The sequence below is a fragment of the Hemiscyllium ocellatum genome, chromosome 2 (genome assembly GCF_020745735.1).
Source record: "Hemiscyllium ocellatum isolate sHemOce1 chromosome 2, sHemOce1.pat.X.cur, whole genome shotgun sequence".
In the NCBI taxonomy this organism is placed as follows: Eukaryota; Metazoa; Chordata; class Chondrichthyes; order Orectolobiformes; family Hemiscylliidae; genus Hemiscyllium; species Hemiscyllium ocellatum.
In genome coordinates, this window is record NC_083402.1 from 61,642,785 (window position 1) to 61,664,202 (window position 21,418).

The following is a 21,418-nucleotide window of genomic DNA, read 5'->3' on the forward strand; positions in this document are numbered from 1 at the left end:
CGCTAGTCCCAAGGTATTCCCTACTGACACTTCACTCACTTCCCTTTCCTATTTCCCATGAGAAGATCAAGTTTTGCTCCTTCGCTAGTAGATACATTAACATATTGGTAAAGACATTTTTCTTAAAACTCATTTAACAAATTCCTCACAATCCAGGCCTTTAACACCATGGCAATCCCAGTCAATGTTTGAAAAATTAAAATCCCATACTCTTACAACTCTATTATTCTTACAGGTATCTGTGATCTCTCTATATATATTTGCCCCTCAATGTCCCTCTGACTACCTAGGGGTGGGGATTAGGTGGGCGGTGGGGGAGGGGGTGGGCAGTGATCCAATCTTATCAAGGTGATCATCCCTTTCTTATTTCTGATTCTGCCCATATAGTTTCACTGGACTATCCCTCACAAGTATCCTCTCTAATTACAATAATAATGTTTTCCTTAATCAAAAATGCCACTCTTCTCCCCCCCCCCCCCCCACCTTGCTTCCCTTTCTATCCTTCCTATAGCATCTAAAACCCAGAACCTTGACTTCTCATGGTGTCAAGTCAGACTTTTAACATGCTTCCCAACTTGGTGCTTAAAGAGGAGGATCAAGCCTGCAAATTACTCCAATATTCTATTCAACTTTGAATGTTTGTGAAGTTCCAAGTAAAACTTTTCTCAGCTATGCATTTGAATCTCGGCCTCTGACCTAGAATAATTGAGTTGCTGTACCATACTTTGTGTCATGGATTACTGTAATTCTTGAACTGCTTAGCATTGTCCTTCCTTTCCAGTAATAGCTCAGGGTTCAAATATAATCAGTTGAAAAGGTACAGTGCATGCACCATTTAACCTTGGTTTTTATTCTTTGTTTGAAATTGAACAATGCTTTTGATTATTTAATGTTTAATCTGTACATTGAACATATACTCTTTTCTCCCTATGACTTTGCCTCTAAATTCCGATCTATTAACTGTTGCTTAAGTATATGTGTTTAGATATTTACACTGTAAACACATAAACACTCTTTCATATCTATTTCTTCAACCATCATATTTTGGGTCTCTCACACTTCTACCTAAAGTATCTCTGACATTGTCTCCCACCAGTTGTTATTGGACCTCTGATTTCGGAAAATAGAATAAATGGGTCATTCTCACATTGACAGACTGTAACTATTGGAGTGTTGCACAATCAGTATTTGGAATCCCACGTTTTTCCAACACAAATCAATGATTTGGATGTGGGGATCAAATGTAATATTTTCACATTTGCGGACTATGCAAAGTTAAGTAGGCATGAGGAAGAGGTGAAATGTTATCAGGATAATTTAGACAGACTTGGTGATTGAGCAGAAACATGGAATATAATGTGGAAGAAAATGTGGTTATCCACATTGTTAGGACGTACAGAGGTGCAGAGTATTTATTAAATGGTGAAAAGTTCGAAAGTGTAAGTGTACAATTAGATTTGGGTTTCCTGGTCAGTAGTCACTGAAGGTTCACACGCTGTTGCAGAAAGCTATTAAGAATGTTAATGGAATGTTCACACTTATTGCAAGAGAATCTTAGTAAAGGAGTAGTGAAGTCTTGCTTCAATTGTATAGAAGCTTGGTTAGACTGCACGTAAGTACTCTATATAGTTTTAGTATCTGGAAGGGTTTTTATTGTTATAGAGGGAGTGCAAAGAAGACTCACCAAAATGATACCAGGTTAGTGGGATTGTCCTATGCTGAGAATGTGTTTAAACTGGTACTGTCTTCTCTGGAGTTTCAATGAATGAGAGGTGATCTAATTGACACTTACAAAGTACCTAAAGGAATAAACAAGGCAGACGAGATGTTTCTTCTCATTGAGTCCAGAATTATGGGGTATAATTTAAAAATTTAAAAGGATGGTGAATCTTTGGAATCTTTACCCCAGAGTGCTGTGGAATTTCATTCTTTGTACGGTACAGTTCAATAAATTGTTGACAATCGATAGCATAAAGAGTTTTGAGGAGAGCATGGGTAAAAGGCATTGAAACATTTGAGTCATGATTTTGTTAAATGGCAGAGCAAGCTTGATGGGCTAAATGGCCTATTCCTGTTCCTATGTTTCTTTCCTCAACTCCAACTGACAGTCAACAAATTGGTCTTAAGTTGTCAAGATCAGTTTATTCAGTTCGCCAGATACTTGTTCATTTTTTTGTCTTTCCCACTGCATAGTTCAGCTGTGTCTGCAGACATTATTGACCATGGACATTTCCTGTCTCACTGGTTAGCATAAATCAGGAAAAGGGAGGCGCTCCGTGCAGAAGCATTTGTTTTGGTGTTATCCAACTTGGGGTTTGAAACTCTCCCTCATTGCTTCATACTCTTGTCTGGCACTCCCTATACAGGACTTGAGTTCAGTCTTCACCCAGACTTGTCCATACTTGCATTGGTGTAGAATAAAGACAAAGAACAAAGCACAGGAACAGGCTCTTCTCTCCAAATCTGTTTGCACTTCCATACTAAAACTAGATCTGTATGCCTCTATTCATGTATTTCATCTTTGGCAACTGCTTTCTTTTTCCTTCCTTTCAGTGTTGTTCTTGTTTCTTCCAGATTGATGCTAGCTGTTGTTTCTTCAGTTGCATAGGCCTCTTCTGTCTTTGTTCTTGGGTTTTCTTCATTTAGGCAAAGTGTCAGATTTAAACGTATTAAGTAAACCATGCTACATCAGAGCAAATGACTGACTGAATCAACCAGCATATTCCTTTGGCTGAAGACAGTATAGATTGTACTCAACAGCCAGTAATTACAAAAACCAAATGAAAACATTTAGGACAAAAGAGTAACAAGGGAGAAACTTAAAGTTCAGCAAGGTCGCCTGTGTGTGGAGCCGCAAGTGATGGAGGAGATACTAAATGAGTATTTTGCATCAGTGTTTACTACGGAGAAGGTTATAGAAGATAGAGAACGTAGGGAAATAAATGGTGACATCTTCAAAAATGTCCATAGTACAAAGGAGATGGTGGACAACTCCTACACCTGCCCAGGTGTACATGAGAACTCTGTGGGAAGCTAGGGAAGTGATTGTTGGGCCTCTTGCTGAGATATTTGTTTCATCGAAAGCCACAAGTGAGGTGCTGAAAAATTGGAGATTGGATAACATGGTGCCGCGATTTAAGAAAGGTAGTAAGGAAGAGCCAGGGAACTATAGACCGGTGAGCCTGACGTCAGTGGTGGGAAAGTTGTTGGAGGGAATCCTGAGGGGCAGGATATACATGTATTTGGAATGGCGAGGACTGATTAGGGATAGTCACCATTACTTTGTGCATGGGAAATCATGTCTCTCAAACTTGATTGAGTTTTTTTTGAAGAAGTAACAAAGAGGATTGAAGAGAGCAGAGCAGTGGACGTAATCTATATGGAGTCAAAAAATGTGCTGGAAAACCACAGCTGGTCAGGCAGCATCCGAGGAGCAGGAGAAGTCAATGTTTCGAGCATAAGCTGTTCATCAGGAATTTGAGACGTTAACTCTCCTGCTCCTTGGATGCTGCCTGACCAGTTATGCTTTTCCAGCACCATACTTGTTGACTCTGATCTCTGGAGTTCTCACTTTTTCCTGTTAATCTATATGGATTTCAGTAAGGTGTTGGACAAGATTCCTCATAGTAGACTGGTTAGCAAAGCGAGATCACACAGAATAGAAGGTGAACTAGCTATTTGCATATAGAACTGGCTCAAAGGTAAAAGACAGAAGGTGGTAGTGCAGAGTTGCTGTTCAGACTTGAGGCTTGTGATCAGTGGTGTGTCACAAGGTTCAGTGCTGGATCCATTGCTTTTCATCATTTACATAAATGATTTGGATGTGAATCTAGGAGGTATGCATCGTAAATCTGTAGATGACACAAAAATTGGAGATGTAGTGGATAGCAACGAAGGTTATCTCAGAGTACAATGGGACCTTGATCAGGTGGACTAGTGGGCTGAGGAGTGGCAGATGTAGTTTAATTTAGATTAATATGAGGTACCACATTTTGCAAAGGCAAATCAGGGGAGTTCTTATACAATTAATGGTAAAGTCCTGTGGAGTTTGCTGAACAAGGAGACCTTGGAGTGAAGGTTCACAGTTTCTCAAAAGGGAAGTCTCATCGAGTATAGGAATTGGAAGGTCATGTTGTGGCTGTACAGGACTTTGGTTCAGCCAGTTTTGGAATACTGTGTCCAATTCTGATCTCCCTGTTATCGGAAGGATGTTGTGAAACTTGAAAGGGCTCAGAAAAAAATTACAAAGATGTTGCTAGGGTTGAGGGTTTGTGCTATAGGGAAAGACTGAATAGACTGGAGCTATTTTCCCTGCAGCATTGGAGGCTGAGGGGGACCTTATTGAGGTTTATAAAATTAGGAGGAATATGGATAACGTAAATAGACAAGGTATTTTGCCCAGGATGGGGAGTCCAGAACTAGAGGGCATAGGTTTAAAGTGAGAGAGAAAAGACTTGAAAGGGATCTAGGCAACATTTTCGCACAGAGAGTGGTGCAAGTGTGTAATGAGCTGCTAGAAGAAGTGGTGGAGGCTGGTACATTTACAGCATTTAAAAGGCATCTGGATGGGTTTTTGAATACCAAGGGTTGAGAGTGATGTGGGCCAAACACTAGCAAATGGGACTAGATTTATTTAGGATATCTGGTCAGCGTGGACAAGTTGGACCAAAGTGTCTGTTTCTGTATCTCTATGATTCTATGACTCTGTAAGGATAAGTGTGGGAACTATAGGCATGTGAGTCTGACTTAGGTGGTGAGTAATTTGTTGGAAGTGATTTTGAAACATAGTAGTTATATGTATTTGGAGAGGCAAGAAATGATTAGGAATAGTCAGCATGGTTTTGAGCGAGGGAAATTGTGTCTCACAAACTTGATTGAGTTTTTTGAGAAGTAACTAAGAAGATTGAGGGCACAGTGTTAGATATTGTTTATTTGGAATTTGTGGTACACTAATTAGCAAAGTTAGATCACATGGAATTCAGGGCAAGGTTGCCCATTGGATCCAAATTGGCTTTATGGACAAGACAGAGAGTGGTGGTGGAGTAGTGTTTTTCTGACTGGAGACCAGTGATTAGTGGTATTCCAGAGGGATTAGTACTGGGTCCACTTTTGTTTGCCACTTATGTAAAAGATTTGGGTGAAAATATTGGAGGCATATTCAGAAAGTTTGAAGATAACGCCAAAATTGGTGGTTTGGTGGACAGTAAAGGTGGTTATCTAAGATTACAAAGAAATCTTGATGAATTGGTTCAATATCCTGATGAATGGCAGATGGACTTTAATTTGGATAAATGTGAGGTATTGCATTTTAAGACCATAAGACATAGGAGTGGAAGTAAGGCCATTCGGCCCATCGAGTCCACTCTGCCATTCAATCACGGCTGATGGGCATTTCAACTCCACTTACCTATATTCTCCCCGTAGCCCTTAATTCCTCGTGACATCAAGAATCTATCAATCTCTGCCTTTGAAGACATTTAGCGTCCCGGCCTCCACTGCACTCTGTGGCAATGAATTCCATAGGCCCACCACTCTCTGGCTGAAGAAATGTCTCCGCATTTCTGTTCTGAATTGACCCCCTCTAATTTTAAGGCTGTGTCCAGGGGTCCTAGTGTCCTCGCCAACGGAAAAAATTTCCTAGCATCCACCCTTTTAGTGAAACAAACAAGGATAGGACTTATTTAATTTGATTTATTACTGTCACACACCTAGGTACAGTGAAAAGTTTTGTTTTGCATGTGGTACAGATAGATCATATTGTACAATGTGCATTAGGATAATAGAACACAATGAAGAATACAATATTCTGGCTGCAGAGAAGGTGCACAAAGAGCAAGATCAACATTTAAATTCAAAAGTAGGGCCTTGGATAGTATTCAAGAGTGTGTTGCTGGAAAAGTACATTCGGTCAGGCAGCATCTGAGGAGCAGGAGAATCGATGTTTCAGGCATAAGCCCTTAATCAGGAATGGCCCTTCATCCTGATGAAGGGTTTATGCCCAAAGCATCAATTCTCCTCTCCTCGGATACTGCCTGACCTGCAGTGCTTTTCCAGCACCACACACTTGACTCTGATCTCCAGCACCTGCAGTCCTCACTTTCTCCTTGGATAGTATTATTGAACAGAGAGACCTATGATTTCAGGTACATAATTCTTTGAAGTTTGCATCACACCTAGGTAGAATGGTTAAAAAGGCGTTTAGCACACTTACCTTCATTGCTCAGACCTCACAGTACATCAGTTGGGATATTATATTGAGGTTGTACAAGATGTTGGTGAGGCCTCTTCTGGAGTACTGTGTTCAGTTGTGGTCACCCTGTTATTAGAATGATATTAAGCTGGAGAGTGTTCAGAAGAGATTTACCAGCATGTTGCAATGCATGGAAGGTTTGAGTTATAAGGAGAGACAGGATAGGCTGGGACTGTTTTCACCGGAGTGTAGCAGACTGAGGGTGACCTTGTATAGATTTATAAAATCATGTGGGGTATAGAAAAAGTGAATGTCAGGTGTCTTTCACCTAGGGTGGAGCATTTCAAGACTAGAGGGCATATTTTTCAGGTGAGAGGGATAAGTTTTCAAAAAAAGACGTGGAGGCAATTTTCTTTGCACAGAAGATTTTAGAAGAAATAATGGATGCAGGCATAGCTACAGCATTTAAAAGACATTTGGATAAGTACATGAAAAAGATATATTTGGAGGGATATGAGTAAGCACTGATAGTTGGGACTAGTTTAGTTTGGGATTATGGTCAGCATGGACTGTTTGGACCAAATGGTCTGTTTCCATACTGTATAACTCTTGAAAGATAACTAACAGCAGATACTTTAAACAATTGGGCAGCACTTGCTGCACTAACAACCAGTTTAAGATAACAAATTGAGTTTGTAATATGGTTCATTTACATTTAATAGAAACAACATACATTCTCATGTGCTGCATCCATTTTGTCCAAAGAACAAGAATATGTTTAGGCTTTATACCTTATCTGAATTATCCAAAAAACTTGAGAAACCCTTGGGAAAGCTTTGATTGATCAGCGTCATAGAATAAAGAACAGGAACAGGGCCTTCCACCCAAGTTGCCTGCACTGACCATGATGCTATTCTGAAATAATCCCATCTGCTGCACATGGTCCGTATTCCCTCTATTCCTCTGTTCATGTGTCTGATGAAATGCTTGTTAACTTTGCTATTGTATCTGCTTCTACCATTTCCACATGAAAATTGCACACAGACTGTCATCCAGCTTTGGATTGTATTTTTAATCATGTGGGTGCCATTGGCTAGGCCAGGATTAACCATCCCTAATTTCCCAGAAGGCAGTTAAGACTCAACCACACTTTGTGTGGGCCTGGAGGGGCACGTAAGCCTGACCAGGTCAGGATAGCAGTTTCCTTCCCTAAAGGACATTAGTGAACTGATGGCTATCTCCGACAATCGTCAATGGATTCATGATCGTCATTAGACTTTTAATTGTAATTGAGTTAAAATTAGACCATTTGCCATGGCAGGATTTGAACCTGTGTCCCCAGAACATTTCCTGGGTCTCTAGAGTAACGGTCTAGCAATAATACCAGAAATCCATCATCTCTCCCATCTGTCAGAGAGGAGCTTGCATGTTCTCCCCACATGTGGTTTTCCTCTGGGTGCTCTGGTTTCCTCCCACAGTTCAACGATCTGCAGGTTAGATGGATTGGCTATGCTAAATTACCCGATAGCATTCAGGGATGTGCAGGCCAATTGGGTTAACTATGGTAAATGTGCAATTATGGGATAGGGTGGGATGCTGTTCAGAGAGCCACATGCACCTAACCAGAGAATCTGTAGGGATTCTCTGATTGTGAACACATTTTAGGCACCTACCAGTCTCTGTGTTTAAAAACTTGCCTCACACATCTTCAATCTTTCCCCCTCTCCCCTTAATCCTATGCCCCATCACCACCAAGTACTTGATATTTCTATCCTGGGTTAAAAGATCCCAACTGCTCATCCTACCCATGCCTCTTCATAATTTTATTTTATTAACAGGTGGGCCCCTCACTCCCCACCTCCAACACTACATAGAACATAGAACATAGAAAAATACAGCGCAGTACAGGCCCTTCGGCCCTCGATGTTGCGCCGACCAAATCCTACCTAACCTACACTAGCCCAATAACTTCCATATGCCTATCCAATGCCTGCTTAAATGACCATAAAGAGAGAGAGTTCACCACTGCTACTGGCAGGGCATTCCATGAACTCACAACCCACTGCGTAAAGAATCTACCCCTAACATCTGTCCTATACCTACCACCCCTTAATTTAAAGCTGTGTCCCCTTGTAACAGCTGACTCCATTAGCGGTAAAAGGTTCTCAGTGTCTACCCTATCTAAACCCCTAATCATCTCTATCAAATCTCCCCTAAACCTTCTTTTCTCCAATGAGAACAGGCCCAAGTGCCTCAGCCTTTCCTCATACGATCTTCCTACCATGCCAGGCAACATCCTGGTAAACCTCCTCTGCACTCGTTCCAATGCCTCCACATCCTTCCTATAGTATGGCGACCAAAACTGCACACAATACTCCAGATGAGGCCGCACCAGAGTCTTATACAACTGCAACATGACCTCAGGACTCCGGAACTCAATTCCTCTACCAATAAAGCCCAGTACACCATATGCCTTCCTCACAGCACTATTTACCTGGGTGGCAACTTTCAGAGATCTGTGTACATGGACACCAAGATCCCTCTGCTCATCCACACTACCAAGTAGCCTACCATTAGCCCAGTAATCCATCTTCTTGTTACTCCTACCAAAGTGAATGACTTCACACTGAGCTACATTGAATTCCATCTGCCACCTTTCTGCCCAGCTCTGCAACCTATCTATATCCCGCTGTAACATGCCACATCCTTCTTCACTGTCCACAACTCCACCGACCTTTGTGTCATCCGCAAACTTGCTCACCCAGCTTTCAAGCCCCTCCTCTAGATCATTTATAAAGATGACAAACAGCAACGGTCCCAAAACAGATCCCTGTGGTACACCGCTAGTAATTGCACTCCAAGATGAACCTAGTCCATCAACTACTACCCTCTGTCTCCTTCCAGCCAGCCAATTCCTAATCCAAACCTCTAATGCACCTTCAATGCCATACCTCCGTAGTTTTTGCATTAGCCTACCATGGGGTACCTTATCGAACGCCTTGCTAAAATCCATATACACCACATCTACTGCTTTACCCTCATCCACCTCCTTAGTCACCTTCTCAAAGAACTCAATAAGGTTTGTGAGGCACGACCTGCCCTTCACAAAACCATGCTGACTATCCTTGATCACATTATTCCTATCCAGATGTTCATAAATCTTATCCCTTACAATTCTCTCTAAGACTTTGCCCACAACAGAAGTGAGACTCACTGGCCTATAGTTACTCGGGCTGTCCCTACTCCCCTTCTTGAACAAGGGGACCACATTTGCTATCCTCCAGTCTTCTGGTACTATTCCCGTTGACAATGACGACATAAACATCAAGGCCAATGGCTCTGCTATCTCCTCCCTAGCTTCCCAGAGGATCCTAGGGTAAATGCCATCAGGCCCAGGAGACTTATCTATTTTCATCCTTTCCAGTATTCCCAAAACCTCCTCCCTACATACTTCAAGGCCATCCATTCTAATCACTTGTGACTCCATATTCACACCAGCAACAGAGTCCCGTTCCTGAGTGAATACTGACGAAAAGTATTGATTTAGTGTCTCACCAATCTCCTCCGCCTCCACGCACAACTTCCCACTACTATCCTTGACTGGACCAATACCTACCCTAGTCATCCTTTTATTCCTGACATACCTATAGAAAGCCTTTGGGTTTTCCCTAATCCTACCAACTAAGGACTTTTCATGTCCCCTTCTCGCTGCTCTTAGCTCTCTCTTCAGATCCTTCCTGGCTACCTTATAACTCTCAATCGCCCCAACTGAACCTTCACGCCTCATCCTTACATAGGCCGCCCTCTTCCCTTTCACAAGGGATTCCAATTCCCTATTAAACCACGGCTCCCTCACAAGACCCTTTACTCCCTGCCTGACTGGTACATACTTATCAAGGACACTCAATAGGTGTTCCTTGAACAATCTCCACATATCATTAGTGTTCTTCTCCTGAAGCCTGTTTTTTCCAATCCACGCATCCTAAGTCATGCCTCACCGCATCATAATTTCCCTGCCCCCAGCTATAGCTCTTGCCCTGCAGTGCACACTTATCCCTCTCCATCACTAAAGTAAAAGTCACCGAGTTGTGGTCACTGTCCCCGAAGTGCTCACCTACCTCCAAGTCTAACACCTGGCCTGGTTCATTACCTAGAACCAAATCCAGTATAGCCTCACCTCTTGTTGGCCTGTCTACGTATTGTGTCAGGAAACCCTCCTGCACACATTGGACAAACACCAACCCATCTAACGAACTCGAGCTATAGCTTTCCCAGTCAATACCTGGGAAGTTAAAGTCCCCCATAACAACCACCCTGCTACTTTCACTCTTCTCCTGAATCATCCTCGCAATACTATCTTCTACTTCTCTCGGACTATTGGGAGGCCTGTAGAAAACACCTAACAGGGTGACCTCACCTTTCCTATTTCTAACCTCAGCCCAAACTACCTCATATGGCAAATCTTCCTCCATCGTCCTTTCCACCGCTGTAATGCTATCCTTGACAAGCAATGCCACACCTCCCCCTCTTTTACCCCCATGTCTGACCCTACTAAAACATTTAAACCCTGGAACCTGCAACAGCCATTCCTGCCCCTGTTCTACCCATGTCTCTGTAATGGCCACAACATCGAAGTCCCAGGTACAAACCCATGCTGCAAGCTCACCTACCTTATTTCTTATACTTCTGGCATTGAAGTATACACACTTCAAGCCACCTTTCTGTTTACAGGCACCCTCCTTCCAAATCGATGCCTTGTTCCTAACCTCCCTACACTCAAGGTCCTGTACCCTGAAGCTACAGTCCAGGTTCCCATGCCCCTGCAGAGTTAGTTTAAACCCTCCCAAAGAGCACTAGCAAACCTCCCCCCAAGGATACTGGTGCCCCTCAGGTTCAGGTGCAGACCATCCTGTTTATAGAGGTCCCACCTTCCCCAGAAAGAACCCCAGTTGTCCAGAAACCGGAATCCGTCCCTCCTGCACCATGCCTGTAGCCACGCATTTAACTGCTCTCTCTCCCTATTCCTCGACTCTCTATCACGTGGCACGGGTAACAAACCAGAGACAACAACTCTGTTTGTTCTAGCTCTGAGCTTCCAACCTAGCTCCCTGAAAGCCTGCCTGACATCCTCACCCCTCTTCCTACCTATGTCGTTGGTGCCAACGTGGACCACGATCTGGGGCTGCTCCCCCTCCCCCTTAAGGACCCGGAAAACACGATCAGAGACATCACGTACCCTTGCACCTGGGAGGCAACATACCAATCGTGAGTCTCTGTCGCCCCCACAAAACCGCCTATCTGTACCCCTCACTATTGAGTCCCCAAGAACTATCGCTCTAACTCGCTCCACCCTTCCCTTCTGAGCAACTAGTCAAATAATTCAAGTTTGTCCAACCTCAATGCCTCAATGAAGGTTGCATGCCATACATCATCTTTACCATCTTATCATTTTGCTTCCATTTTCAGGGAACTATGAACTTGCACCTCAAGATCCCTCTGTAGATTTATGTTGCCAAGTGTCCAGCCGTTTACTGTATACTTTCCTCTTGCATTTGACCTCCCAAAATATGTCATTTCACACTTGTCTGGTTAAAACACTCATCTGCCATTTCTCTGCCCAATTTTCCAACTGAACTACATCCTGTTGTATCCATTGACAACTTCTTATATGATTCATAATTTCACCAATTTCTGTGTTGTCTACAAACTTACTAATCAGGCCACCTATATTTTTATCCAAATTATTTATCTATATTACAATGTTTGATCACTCTTTTCTCTTGTAATATGAACTGATGCCATAATTTTAAATTTGGAATTCTTACTTTATCTTGATTAGTAGAAGACAAAAAGCTTCTGCAACATGTTCCAAGTAATTTTATACAACATTAATTTTGTCCTATTTGCACCTTTTAACAATAAATTTATTGAAATTTATTAGCATCTTCATGTTGACTATTTGGTTTGCTTATAAGATCATTTATTTCTTGATTTATGTTTTTAAGACGAAGGAATGTACACATCACTCCTGTTACTCTCTCCGTCTTTACAGAAGTTATAATTTTACCAGTATTGTGCAATTATTAAAAGGAATTTTTCACCCATGATTTCCTCAGGCTTTTTTTGCTTTGTTTCAATTTTGTTAATTCCCAACTAATAAGCAGGCCAGTCTTGAACACTGATTTCACATTTTTTTCTGTTAAGTCACTCTCGGTTGCTAGCTTTCTCTCTGTCAAACCACAATTTAGCAAGAAGCAAGACTGACCTTTAGGGTCTTCATGTAAATTAAGAGAATTGCCTGTTTTACAAAAGCATCAATAGAATTCTGGTATGGATATTATTATTTTTTGTATGATAACATTTGTGTATTAAGTTTTTTTAAAGATTTGTACTAAATTAAACATTGGTACTGTTTTTCTTTTATGGCGACGAGAAAAAATACATTATAGAAATTGGTCTTCAAATAAAATTGTGAAAGTGACAATTGTCCTTTGATAACAGAGTGACAATGGAGGCAAAACCTTCCTGGCAAATGAAAATGAAGAGGATTCAATTTCAAGAAGGGAAGATGCTGAAAAAAACACTTTGTTGTTCAGGCCAATGGTTTCTGATCCCATTCACATACATCGAAAATCCCCACAGTCACGATCCAAGAAAATAGGTTCAGTGGAAGTAAGTTGTTCTTGATATAAAACTATGTCTTGATCTTCTGGAAGTTTGTAAAGATTTTGTTTTAATTTTCTGCATTGCGAGAGGCAAGTATAAAAATATTTTAAGATGCATTTAGATTACCAGAAAAATGTCATTTACTTCTGGTGACATTAACGTTGCAGGAGGGCTATCCAGGCATCGGGTGGTTAGGATTTGGCGATGGAGGAGGCCCATGACCTGCATATCCTTGGTGGAGTAGGAGGGGGGGTTAGTGTTCAGCATGGGGTGGTGGGGTTGATTGGTGCAGGTGTCCCAGAGATATTCTCTGAAATGATCTGCAAGTTGGTGTCCCACCCTCTTCTCTGACCTATCACCTTCTCCCCTACCTTCATCTAACTATCGCATTCTCCTCTACCTATCGTGTTCTCGGCTACATTCTATGATCTCTTCCCCCATTTATCTCCCAGCCACCTGGCCCACAGACCTCATTCCTGAAACATCGCTGCTCCTGCTCCTTGAATGCTGCCTGAGCTGATGTGCTTTTCCAGCACCACACTTGGCATTAACAATGCAGATTGGTATGAGTGCAGAATTGTAGATGAATTAAATATAAATATCAGCATTTATTAAAAATAATGCCATTAAGTAGTATTGCTGCTATACTTTATTCAAGTGTTATTGCTGTTTGTGCTGGGCATTACTTTAATGCCACTATTGTTGCATCATTAGTTCAATTCACTTCCTAAATGTGAGACAAACCAGAGAATGCTGGAAAAATTCAGCAGGCCTGAGTGGAGAAGAAACATGGTTAATGTGACACTGACTTTTGATTAGTGCTTAACAGTCTTAGAAGAATTTATTTTATATTTTTGATAGAGGTAGAAGCCCATTGCAAAATTCAAATCGGTTATTAATGGTGGAGAAAGAGACAAAGAGATGTAAAATAGGTGTAAATTAAGGCGTGAAAGGGAGAGAATGGGTCAAGAACAAAATAAACAAAACACAACAAAGGGAAAAAGTGAGGACTGCAGATGCTGGAGATTAGAGTCTAAGGTATGGTGCTGGTCAAGCAGCATCCGAGGAGCAGGATAATTGACATTTTGGACATAAGCCATTCCTGATGAAGGGCTTATGCCCAAAATGTTGATTCCCCTGTTCCTCTGATGCTGCCTGACCTGCTGTGATTTTCCAAGACACAACCAAGACAAGGCTGCGGAAGTGGGAGTGTGGGGAAAAATATAAGAAAAATAGAAAAGAGACATGATGGTGTCAGTTTGTAAAGGTATAGCATTTAATCTTCAGACCTCTCGGCAAAGAAGTGCCTAAGCAGAAGTTGAGGTGTTGTTCCTCAAGTTTCTATTGTGCTTTGTTGGATCGTGTAGCAGGCTTGGAACAGAAATGTGAGCGTGAAATCAGAATGGATTCTTGAAATAGCAAGCAGGAGGTCAGAGACATTCTTATGGATATAACAGAAATGTTCTGCAAAGATGTCACCTAATCTGTATCTCATGTTGTCACTGTAAAGGAGAGCACATTGTGAGCAGCAAATACAGAGGGCTAGATTGAAAAAAAAGTACAACTGAAATACTGCTTCTCTTGCAAGATTTGTTTGACGTCTTGGACAGTGAGAAAGGGAACATTCTCAGTTTGTTTCTTATTTCCAGCATTCAAAGTATTTTGACTCCATTCCTAAATGTGAGGAACTGGAGCCTGTGACAGTGTTTGGTTACATTAATTTTTAAATGCATATTCAGTGTCACTCAGCCTGCGCCAGTCATAAAAAACAAAACAGCTGGTGGTGGAAGACCAAAGAGCTGCTGGAAGGATGTTTCTGGGAGCTCGACAATATGAGCATAGTTCCAAAATACGGAGCCTGTCATTTAAGACTGAGTTTTGCGACCTCAGCCATTATGTCTGCACTGGTTGTCAAGCACCTATCTAGTTCCATTCATTCTATGTTATGTATACTATATTATGTTTCAAATGTTCATTTAAATACTTCTTAAATATTGTGATGTTTTCACCTCTACCACCTTTTCAGACAGAATTCCAGATACTTGTCATCCCTCTGGGTGAATCGATTTTTTTCTTAAATCCATTCCTCCCATTTATGTTAAATCTGTGTCCCAGGTTACTTATGCTTCTCTTAAGGGGAGAGCTTCTTCCTATCTGCCTATGCCCCTCATAATTGTGCAAACTCAATCAGGTCTTCCCATACCCACTTTGCTCAAAGGATAACAATCTCAGCCTATCTAGATTCTCATCGTAGCTAAAACTTTCCATTCCAGGCAACATTCTGGTGAATCTGGTCTGCACTATCTCTAAAGCAATTACATCCTTTCTGTGTGTCTACATTCGTATTTAGATCATTAATATGCACATCAAATGGCAAAGTATCCAGCACCAACCCCTGCAATATGTCAATAATCACAGGTTTTCAGTTACAAAACTAACCTTTGAACATCACCCACCGCCTCTTGCCCAAAGCCAATTTGCCAAAGTTCCCATCTTACCACGTTGACCAGTTTTCCATGTAACACCTTGTCAAAAGCCCTGTTGGAGTCCATGTAGTCTACATCCAAAGCCGTAACCTCAAATACACATCTATACATGTCCTCGAAATTATCAAACCTGTCAGACATGATCTTTCCTGACAATGCCCTGCTAATTATCCTTGACTAGTCCTTGCCTTTCCAAGTGGAGATTCATTCTGTCCCTCAGAATGTTTTCCAGTAGATTCCCTACCACTGATCTTACGCTCAACTTTAATTCCCTGGTTTATCCCTACCACCCTTCTTGAATGATGATACTACATTAGCTGTTCTCCAGTTTTCCAGCACCTCTCCTGTGTCTAAGATTTGAAAAGATTTAAAAATTAATGTTTGGACCCTTGTAATCGCCTTCCTTCGCTCCCATGGCAACCTTGGATACATCTTATCTGGGCCTGAATATTTACCCTTTTTGAAGTGCTGTAAAACCCCTAATGCTTCCTCTCCCTCTCGTGTAATTTGCTCAAATACATCACAATATTGACTTTTATACCTATATCATCTTTCTGTATAATGAGTATAGATGCAGAATAGTCATTTGAGGACTCACTTACCTCTTCCAGCTCCAAACAATTCACTGCTTTTGTTCCTAATGGGCACTACTATTTCCCTGGTCTCCTCTTGCCCTTAATAAACTTTTAAAATGCTTTTGGGTTTTCCATTATTTTGCCTGTCAATATTTATCCACACCCTAATTTCTTTCTTAAGCAACTCCTTCACTTTCTATGCACCTCTAATTCTTGGTCATTACCATAAGCTTCATTTTTTGCTCCTTATTGAACCCTGTAACACTGAGGGTTCTCTGAACCTGTTGGTCCTACTCTCTAGCTTTATGGGAAATATTGGCTCTGCACTCCTATTTTCTTTTGAAAGACGTCTGCTACTTTGATGTGGGTTTTCTTAACCTGTCTTATTGCATCGAAGTTGAATTGTTTCTAGTTCAGAATCTTTATTTTCAGTCCATCTTTGTCCTTTTCCATACCCACCTTAAATTTTACTGTGATTAAATATTTCTTCTATTGGAGGATCATTTATCTTTAGAATTCTGTTCCCCAGTGGAGGCTGAGCCATTGAATATTTTCAGACTGGGTTGGACATACCTTTGATCTTTAAGGGTGATTGGAGTGTAGCAGAAATGTTGAGTTAAGTTTGTAATTGGCTGCATTACCTACTCCTATTTCTTTGATCTTATGAGGAAACAAGAAAGGAAACAAATGTTATGTTGAGAGGAGATCTGAATGGCAGGATGATTGACAGTTCCAATCTGAAAGCAAGAACACTAGACAAATTAAAAACAAGATTTGCAGAGAAAAGAGAAACAAAATGGGACAGTGTTTTTAATCCAAAACTGCTGATCTTAGTGTTGAGTCCAAAAATCTGAAGAGTGCCTAACAGAAAGATAAAGTGCCTTTTCCAGGGCTTGCTTTGAACCTCACTGGACGTGGCCCCTAGCTACCCTGCAAATGCACACATTATGTGTTATGCAGCTGTAACTGAACACTGAACTGCACTTTCTTCAGCACAGATATAGGAGATTAAATCTGGGCAACCATGAAGTTCTGTGACCAAGAGCAGCACTAAAATTACAGCCTGTGACCGAATGGCCTGACAAGGTCTCCCCTGCCATTAATGTCAGTCTGGTTCAATGAGCAGTGCGAGATTGCCACCAACAGTGCCAGGCATTCCTGTGAGTCGGCAACCTAGTGAAGCTACAACACCAAGGCTGACTAAAGGTGACTCGTCTGCTGTTTAACATACATGCATGTCCTGAGAGCTTTCAGAAGGTGATGTAGAAATTCATCACATTGGTTTGATAGTTCAATGACTGCATATTTACAAGTGTCCTGGAAGATGATGGGTCTTCTAATCCATTCACAATCATTAATGGAGCTAATTGGCTGCCTGCTTTGCCAACACCTTCATCTTTTTCTCTATCATGCTGGCCAGTTCATACCTCAAACATCTGGGGACCTATTTAGTGATGCTACTCTATGCAACATATTTACCACGTGACCAAAAAAGGACACTACTAATTTGTTGATTTATTTTGTTGGCAGCTTTTTACACCTGTCTTTATTTAATGGCCAGTGATTGTATACTGCATTCAGGTTGATATTTTGTCCAGATGAAATGTGTGACTTAATTCACATCAAGTTGTCCAAGTAATCTATTTCTAATCTCTGGATTCATTGTTGGTCTGTTTGCTGAGCTAGTACGTTTGTTGGTAGATGGTTCATCCCCTTTCTGCCTCCTGTGAAGCACTGCTGTATTATTCTGCTTTGAATTTATGTGGTTCTATTTGAGCTGTTTTCTTAATGCAAGTTCATGAGGTTAAATCCATGCTCACAGTCAGCACTTGATGCCTGAAATGCTTTACAAACGTACAAAAGAAGTATCATTTCTTCAAGCTGGTCATCTTTTCAAATCATTATCTGAATGGAACGCATCTTGAGTTTTCTCCACAATCATAAATTTAATTCAGACTATTCCTCATATATCTTCAGTCTGGTCAAATGCATGGCACTCTCATCTTGCAACAGTATCCACGCCTTGTTAAGGAGCACCCAAAGCTGTTTCAACTTCTTCACTTCAATAAACACGTTTACCTAGATGTTGAGTCTTCACTTTATTGATCTTGTCCTTTGCAAATTGGAATGCTTCAGTTGTTAACAAACAGCTTAACTGTAAGAATTTGCACAATGATGCCAGTTCATCAGGAACGTCATTCAGAGCTGTCAACACAATGCAATATTGTGGCTTTGTAAGCATTTTTAGGCAATATTTGTTAATTGAATTGTTCCATTTAGTCATTTGATCTCTGCAGTACTCAGTCAAGGCATTTTGCATACTTCACTCATTGCAAAGTGTCTTGACAGCCATCTCAGTTGTTCAGAGATTGAAATGCCACTGTGTCACGGTCTGTGATTGGTAAAAATCTTCAAATTGTCCTTTCTGCACAGTTGATCTGCTGAACATTGTATGTACTTTGAAGCATTTGAGTATCTTGTATAATTGACACCTGCGATCAAAAAACACTTATTCCCTGATCATTTCAGTGAGCAATGCAGTGCACTTCCGATAAAAGTTTGTTTTGAATTTGCAACATTGCTCTGATCCATTTTACTTTTCTGGCATAAGAGAAGCTCCATATGATGTAAATATCACCATCTTCTGTAACTCAAGGTCACTGTAAACATAAAATTGCTTGATTGCTTTCCCATTAGCAGCATTGCTACAGTAGTCTTAAAATTCCTGCAAAAAAAGTCTTGCAAGCTAGCTCAAATTTGGTCAAAACTTGGTATACAAAATCAAACTTTTTTTCGTACTGTAATGTCTGTACTTTAATCCACTATCAACATATGAAAACGTAATTTGTGCAATTCATCCAGGAGGAGCTGTCTCTATGGCCAGTTAATACACTACAAATTTGAAGGCATAGCCCTTACTATTCCAGCTCTCAGTAATTGCTGCCGCATGATCATTGTCTTGCATGGAAAGCATGGATGCATTCATCTTTACTGCAAGTATGACATTTATTAATGAGCACTTTCACCATAGCAGGATCATCCATTCACAATAAGTGAAAAATCTCACCAATTCATACATTCTTTCTCTGTGTTGAAGTTGCCATTTTGGTTGCAATGACATAGAAATGCCATTCCGTTTTGCATAGGATTTCTTTTTTGAAGACTGATTTGCTTTCCTTTTGGATCTTTTTAAAATTTATCAAGAAAATAAAGGTTTAGCAGATGGAAGAGAAGTGTAAACTGAGATGATACAAATAGGGCCTGTTTTCTTTAGATCACCTTTTTAACTTAATTCTAATCAGTCTTCAAGGTATTAACAAGATATTAATAGGAAAAGACAGGGTAGATAAAGATAAACAATTTCCACCAATTGGATATTCAGGAACTACACCCAATATGACTGAAGCTCCAACAACACTTAGAAGCTTGACGCTATTCAGGACAATTCAGTGCCCTTATGTGGCACTACATTCCAAACATTCACTCCCTCCACCTTCAATATTTAGTAGCAGCACTATGTTCTATTTACAAGATGTAGGGCAGAAATTCTTTGAGGCTCCTTATCATATTCCAAACCCATAACCACTATCATCTTGGAGGACAAAGGCAACCGATAATTGGGAACACCCCCTCACATGCAAGTTTCTCTCCAAGTCACTGACCATCCTGACTTGCTGTTCATTGTGTTGTTGGGTCAAAATCTTGGAACTCCCTTCTCTGTTGGAAATGTGGGTCTCCTACAGCAAATGGACTGCTGTGGTTCAAGAAGACAGTTCACTTTTGCGTTCTCAACAGCAGTTGAGAATGGGCAGCCTACAATGTTCACATCCCATGAATGAGTAAAAAAGTGTGATCTTTACTATCTAGAAGGATAAAGGCAGCAAATGCATGGGAACACAATCACCTGCCAAGTTCTTCTCCAACCTATGCACTAACCTGTCTTTGAATTATATCATCATTCTTCAATTGCTGAAGAAATATCCTGGTATTTTCTTACAGTTTTGTGGGTATACTTACACAAAATGCACTGTGGCATTTGAAGAAGTTGTTCACCTTTTCTGACAGTGGGCAACAATAGTTGTGCTGGTAATGATTATGTCTCACTAAAGAATCTTTTTTAAAAAATGTTCTAATGAAAGTTCTGTTTGCACAATTGCTGCCTGATTTGCTGAGTATTTCTAGCATTTTCTATTTTAATTTCCAATCGCTAACATCCGCAGTATTTTGCTTTCAGTTTATTAATTGATCCACAATGGAAATATGAATTAATTTACAAAACAAATTATGCTAAATGGAATAGTATTGTTGCTGCAGTAAAGTCATTATTTTGAAAAGTAAAACACTTCATTCTTGTGAATGTCAAAACTATTTTAATACACTGGGCCCATTTAGTGAAACACTCATTAGTCTTCATTTCCATGTGACTGTAATTAATGTTTCGCAAATCACTTTTTTCTTTTTAAGAATATAGAATATTAACTATTGATGATCGTATCTTTATTGAACAGATCATCATGATCTTATTGTGTTATACAAAACATAAAACACCTGTTTAACAAGGGAATGTGGAAAACTTGCTGAGATTGTGGTCCTGGAAAAGCACAGCAGGTTGGGCAGCATCCGAACAGCAGGAGAATCGACATTTTCGGCATAAGCCCTTCATTAGGAAGGGATGATTCTCCTGCTGCTTGGATGCTGCCTGACCTGCTGTGCTTTTCCAGCACCCCAATCCTGACTCTTTAGAAAACTTTATTGGTGTAAACTGTAGTTACAATAAATATAATAATTCTATTATAAACGATGAGTTGGCTTGTAAATGTTTCCTGCCTAATATCTCTCTTTCAATTATCCACTACTTAATGCTATTCAGTTTGTATTTATTTCTGTACAAAATTTGTTTACAAAACAAAATTCTGATAAATGTGTGTAGCATGAAATTCTGTACCTAGATGAGCATTTATATTTTAATTTCCTTTTATGAATTGACACTTGTACAAATTAGCTAATTTGAATCTAGCTATTCATCAAATAGCTAGCTGTTATCACTACTATAAGGAACATTTGCACCTGAAGTTGATAATTTCTGTATGATGTTATAAACAGTCCCAGGCAATGTTCCATAATTTTGGATATCCAAAATTGTCAAGCTTCCAGATAATAAGGATGTACTGACTTATCCCCTTGGTTGGTTAGTTTAGAGTTTCTTGGTTTTGCAGATCAGATGAAATTCTTTCTTCCTGGTTCCTTTTGATGGCTGGCTTGCAGCAATCTGAGTATACCTACTGTGCAGGGTGTTAAAGTGCTATCCTCAAGCTGTGACCTTCACTGTGTACCAGTCCATACTGTAGCATGTCACTAACATTCACAGATGAGGTGTTGCAGTTGGCTTTTAACCTGTGATTAGTATTTTCCTGTAGAAGTAAATACAAATGTATTTTTATGTACATGCATCTCGAGTCTGGAATATAAACCACAAGAGATGTATTTCTTATGAGAGGGAG

General features: G+C 40.5%; 1 protein-coding gene across 1 annotated transcript in view; it reads left to right on the forward strand.

Annotated features, from left to right (window-relative positions):
• Nucleotides 1–21,418, forward strand: part of ppip5k2 (diphosphoinositol pentakisphosphate kinase 2) — a 168,793-nt gene that overhangs the window by 116,363 nt on the left and 31,012 nt on the right. Inside the window, exon 24 of the mRNA XM_060837085.1 lies at nucleotides 12,692–12,862. Within this exon, the coding sequence (XP_060693068.1) occupies nucleotides 12,692–12,862 (171 nt within the window). The remainder of the gene's footprint in view (nucleotides 1–12,691; nucleotides 12,863–21,418) is intronic.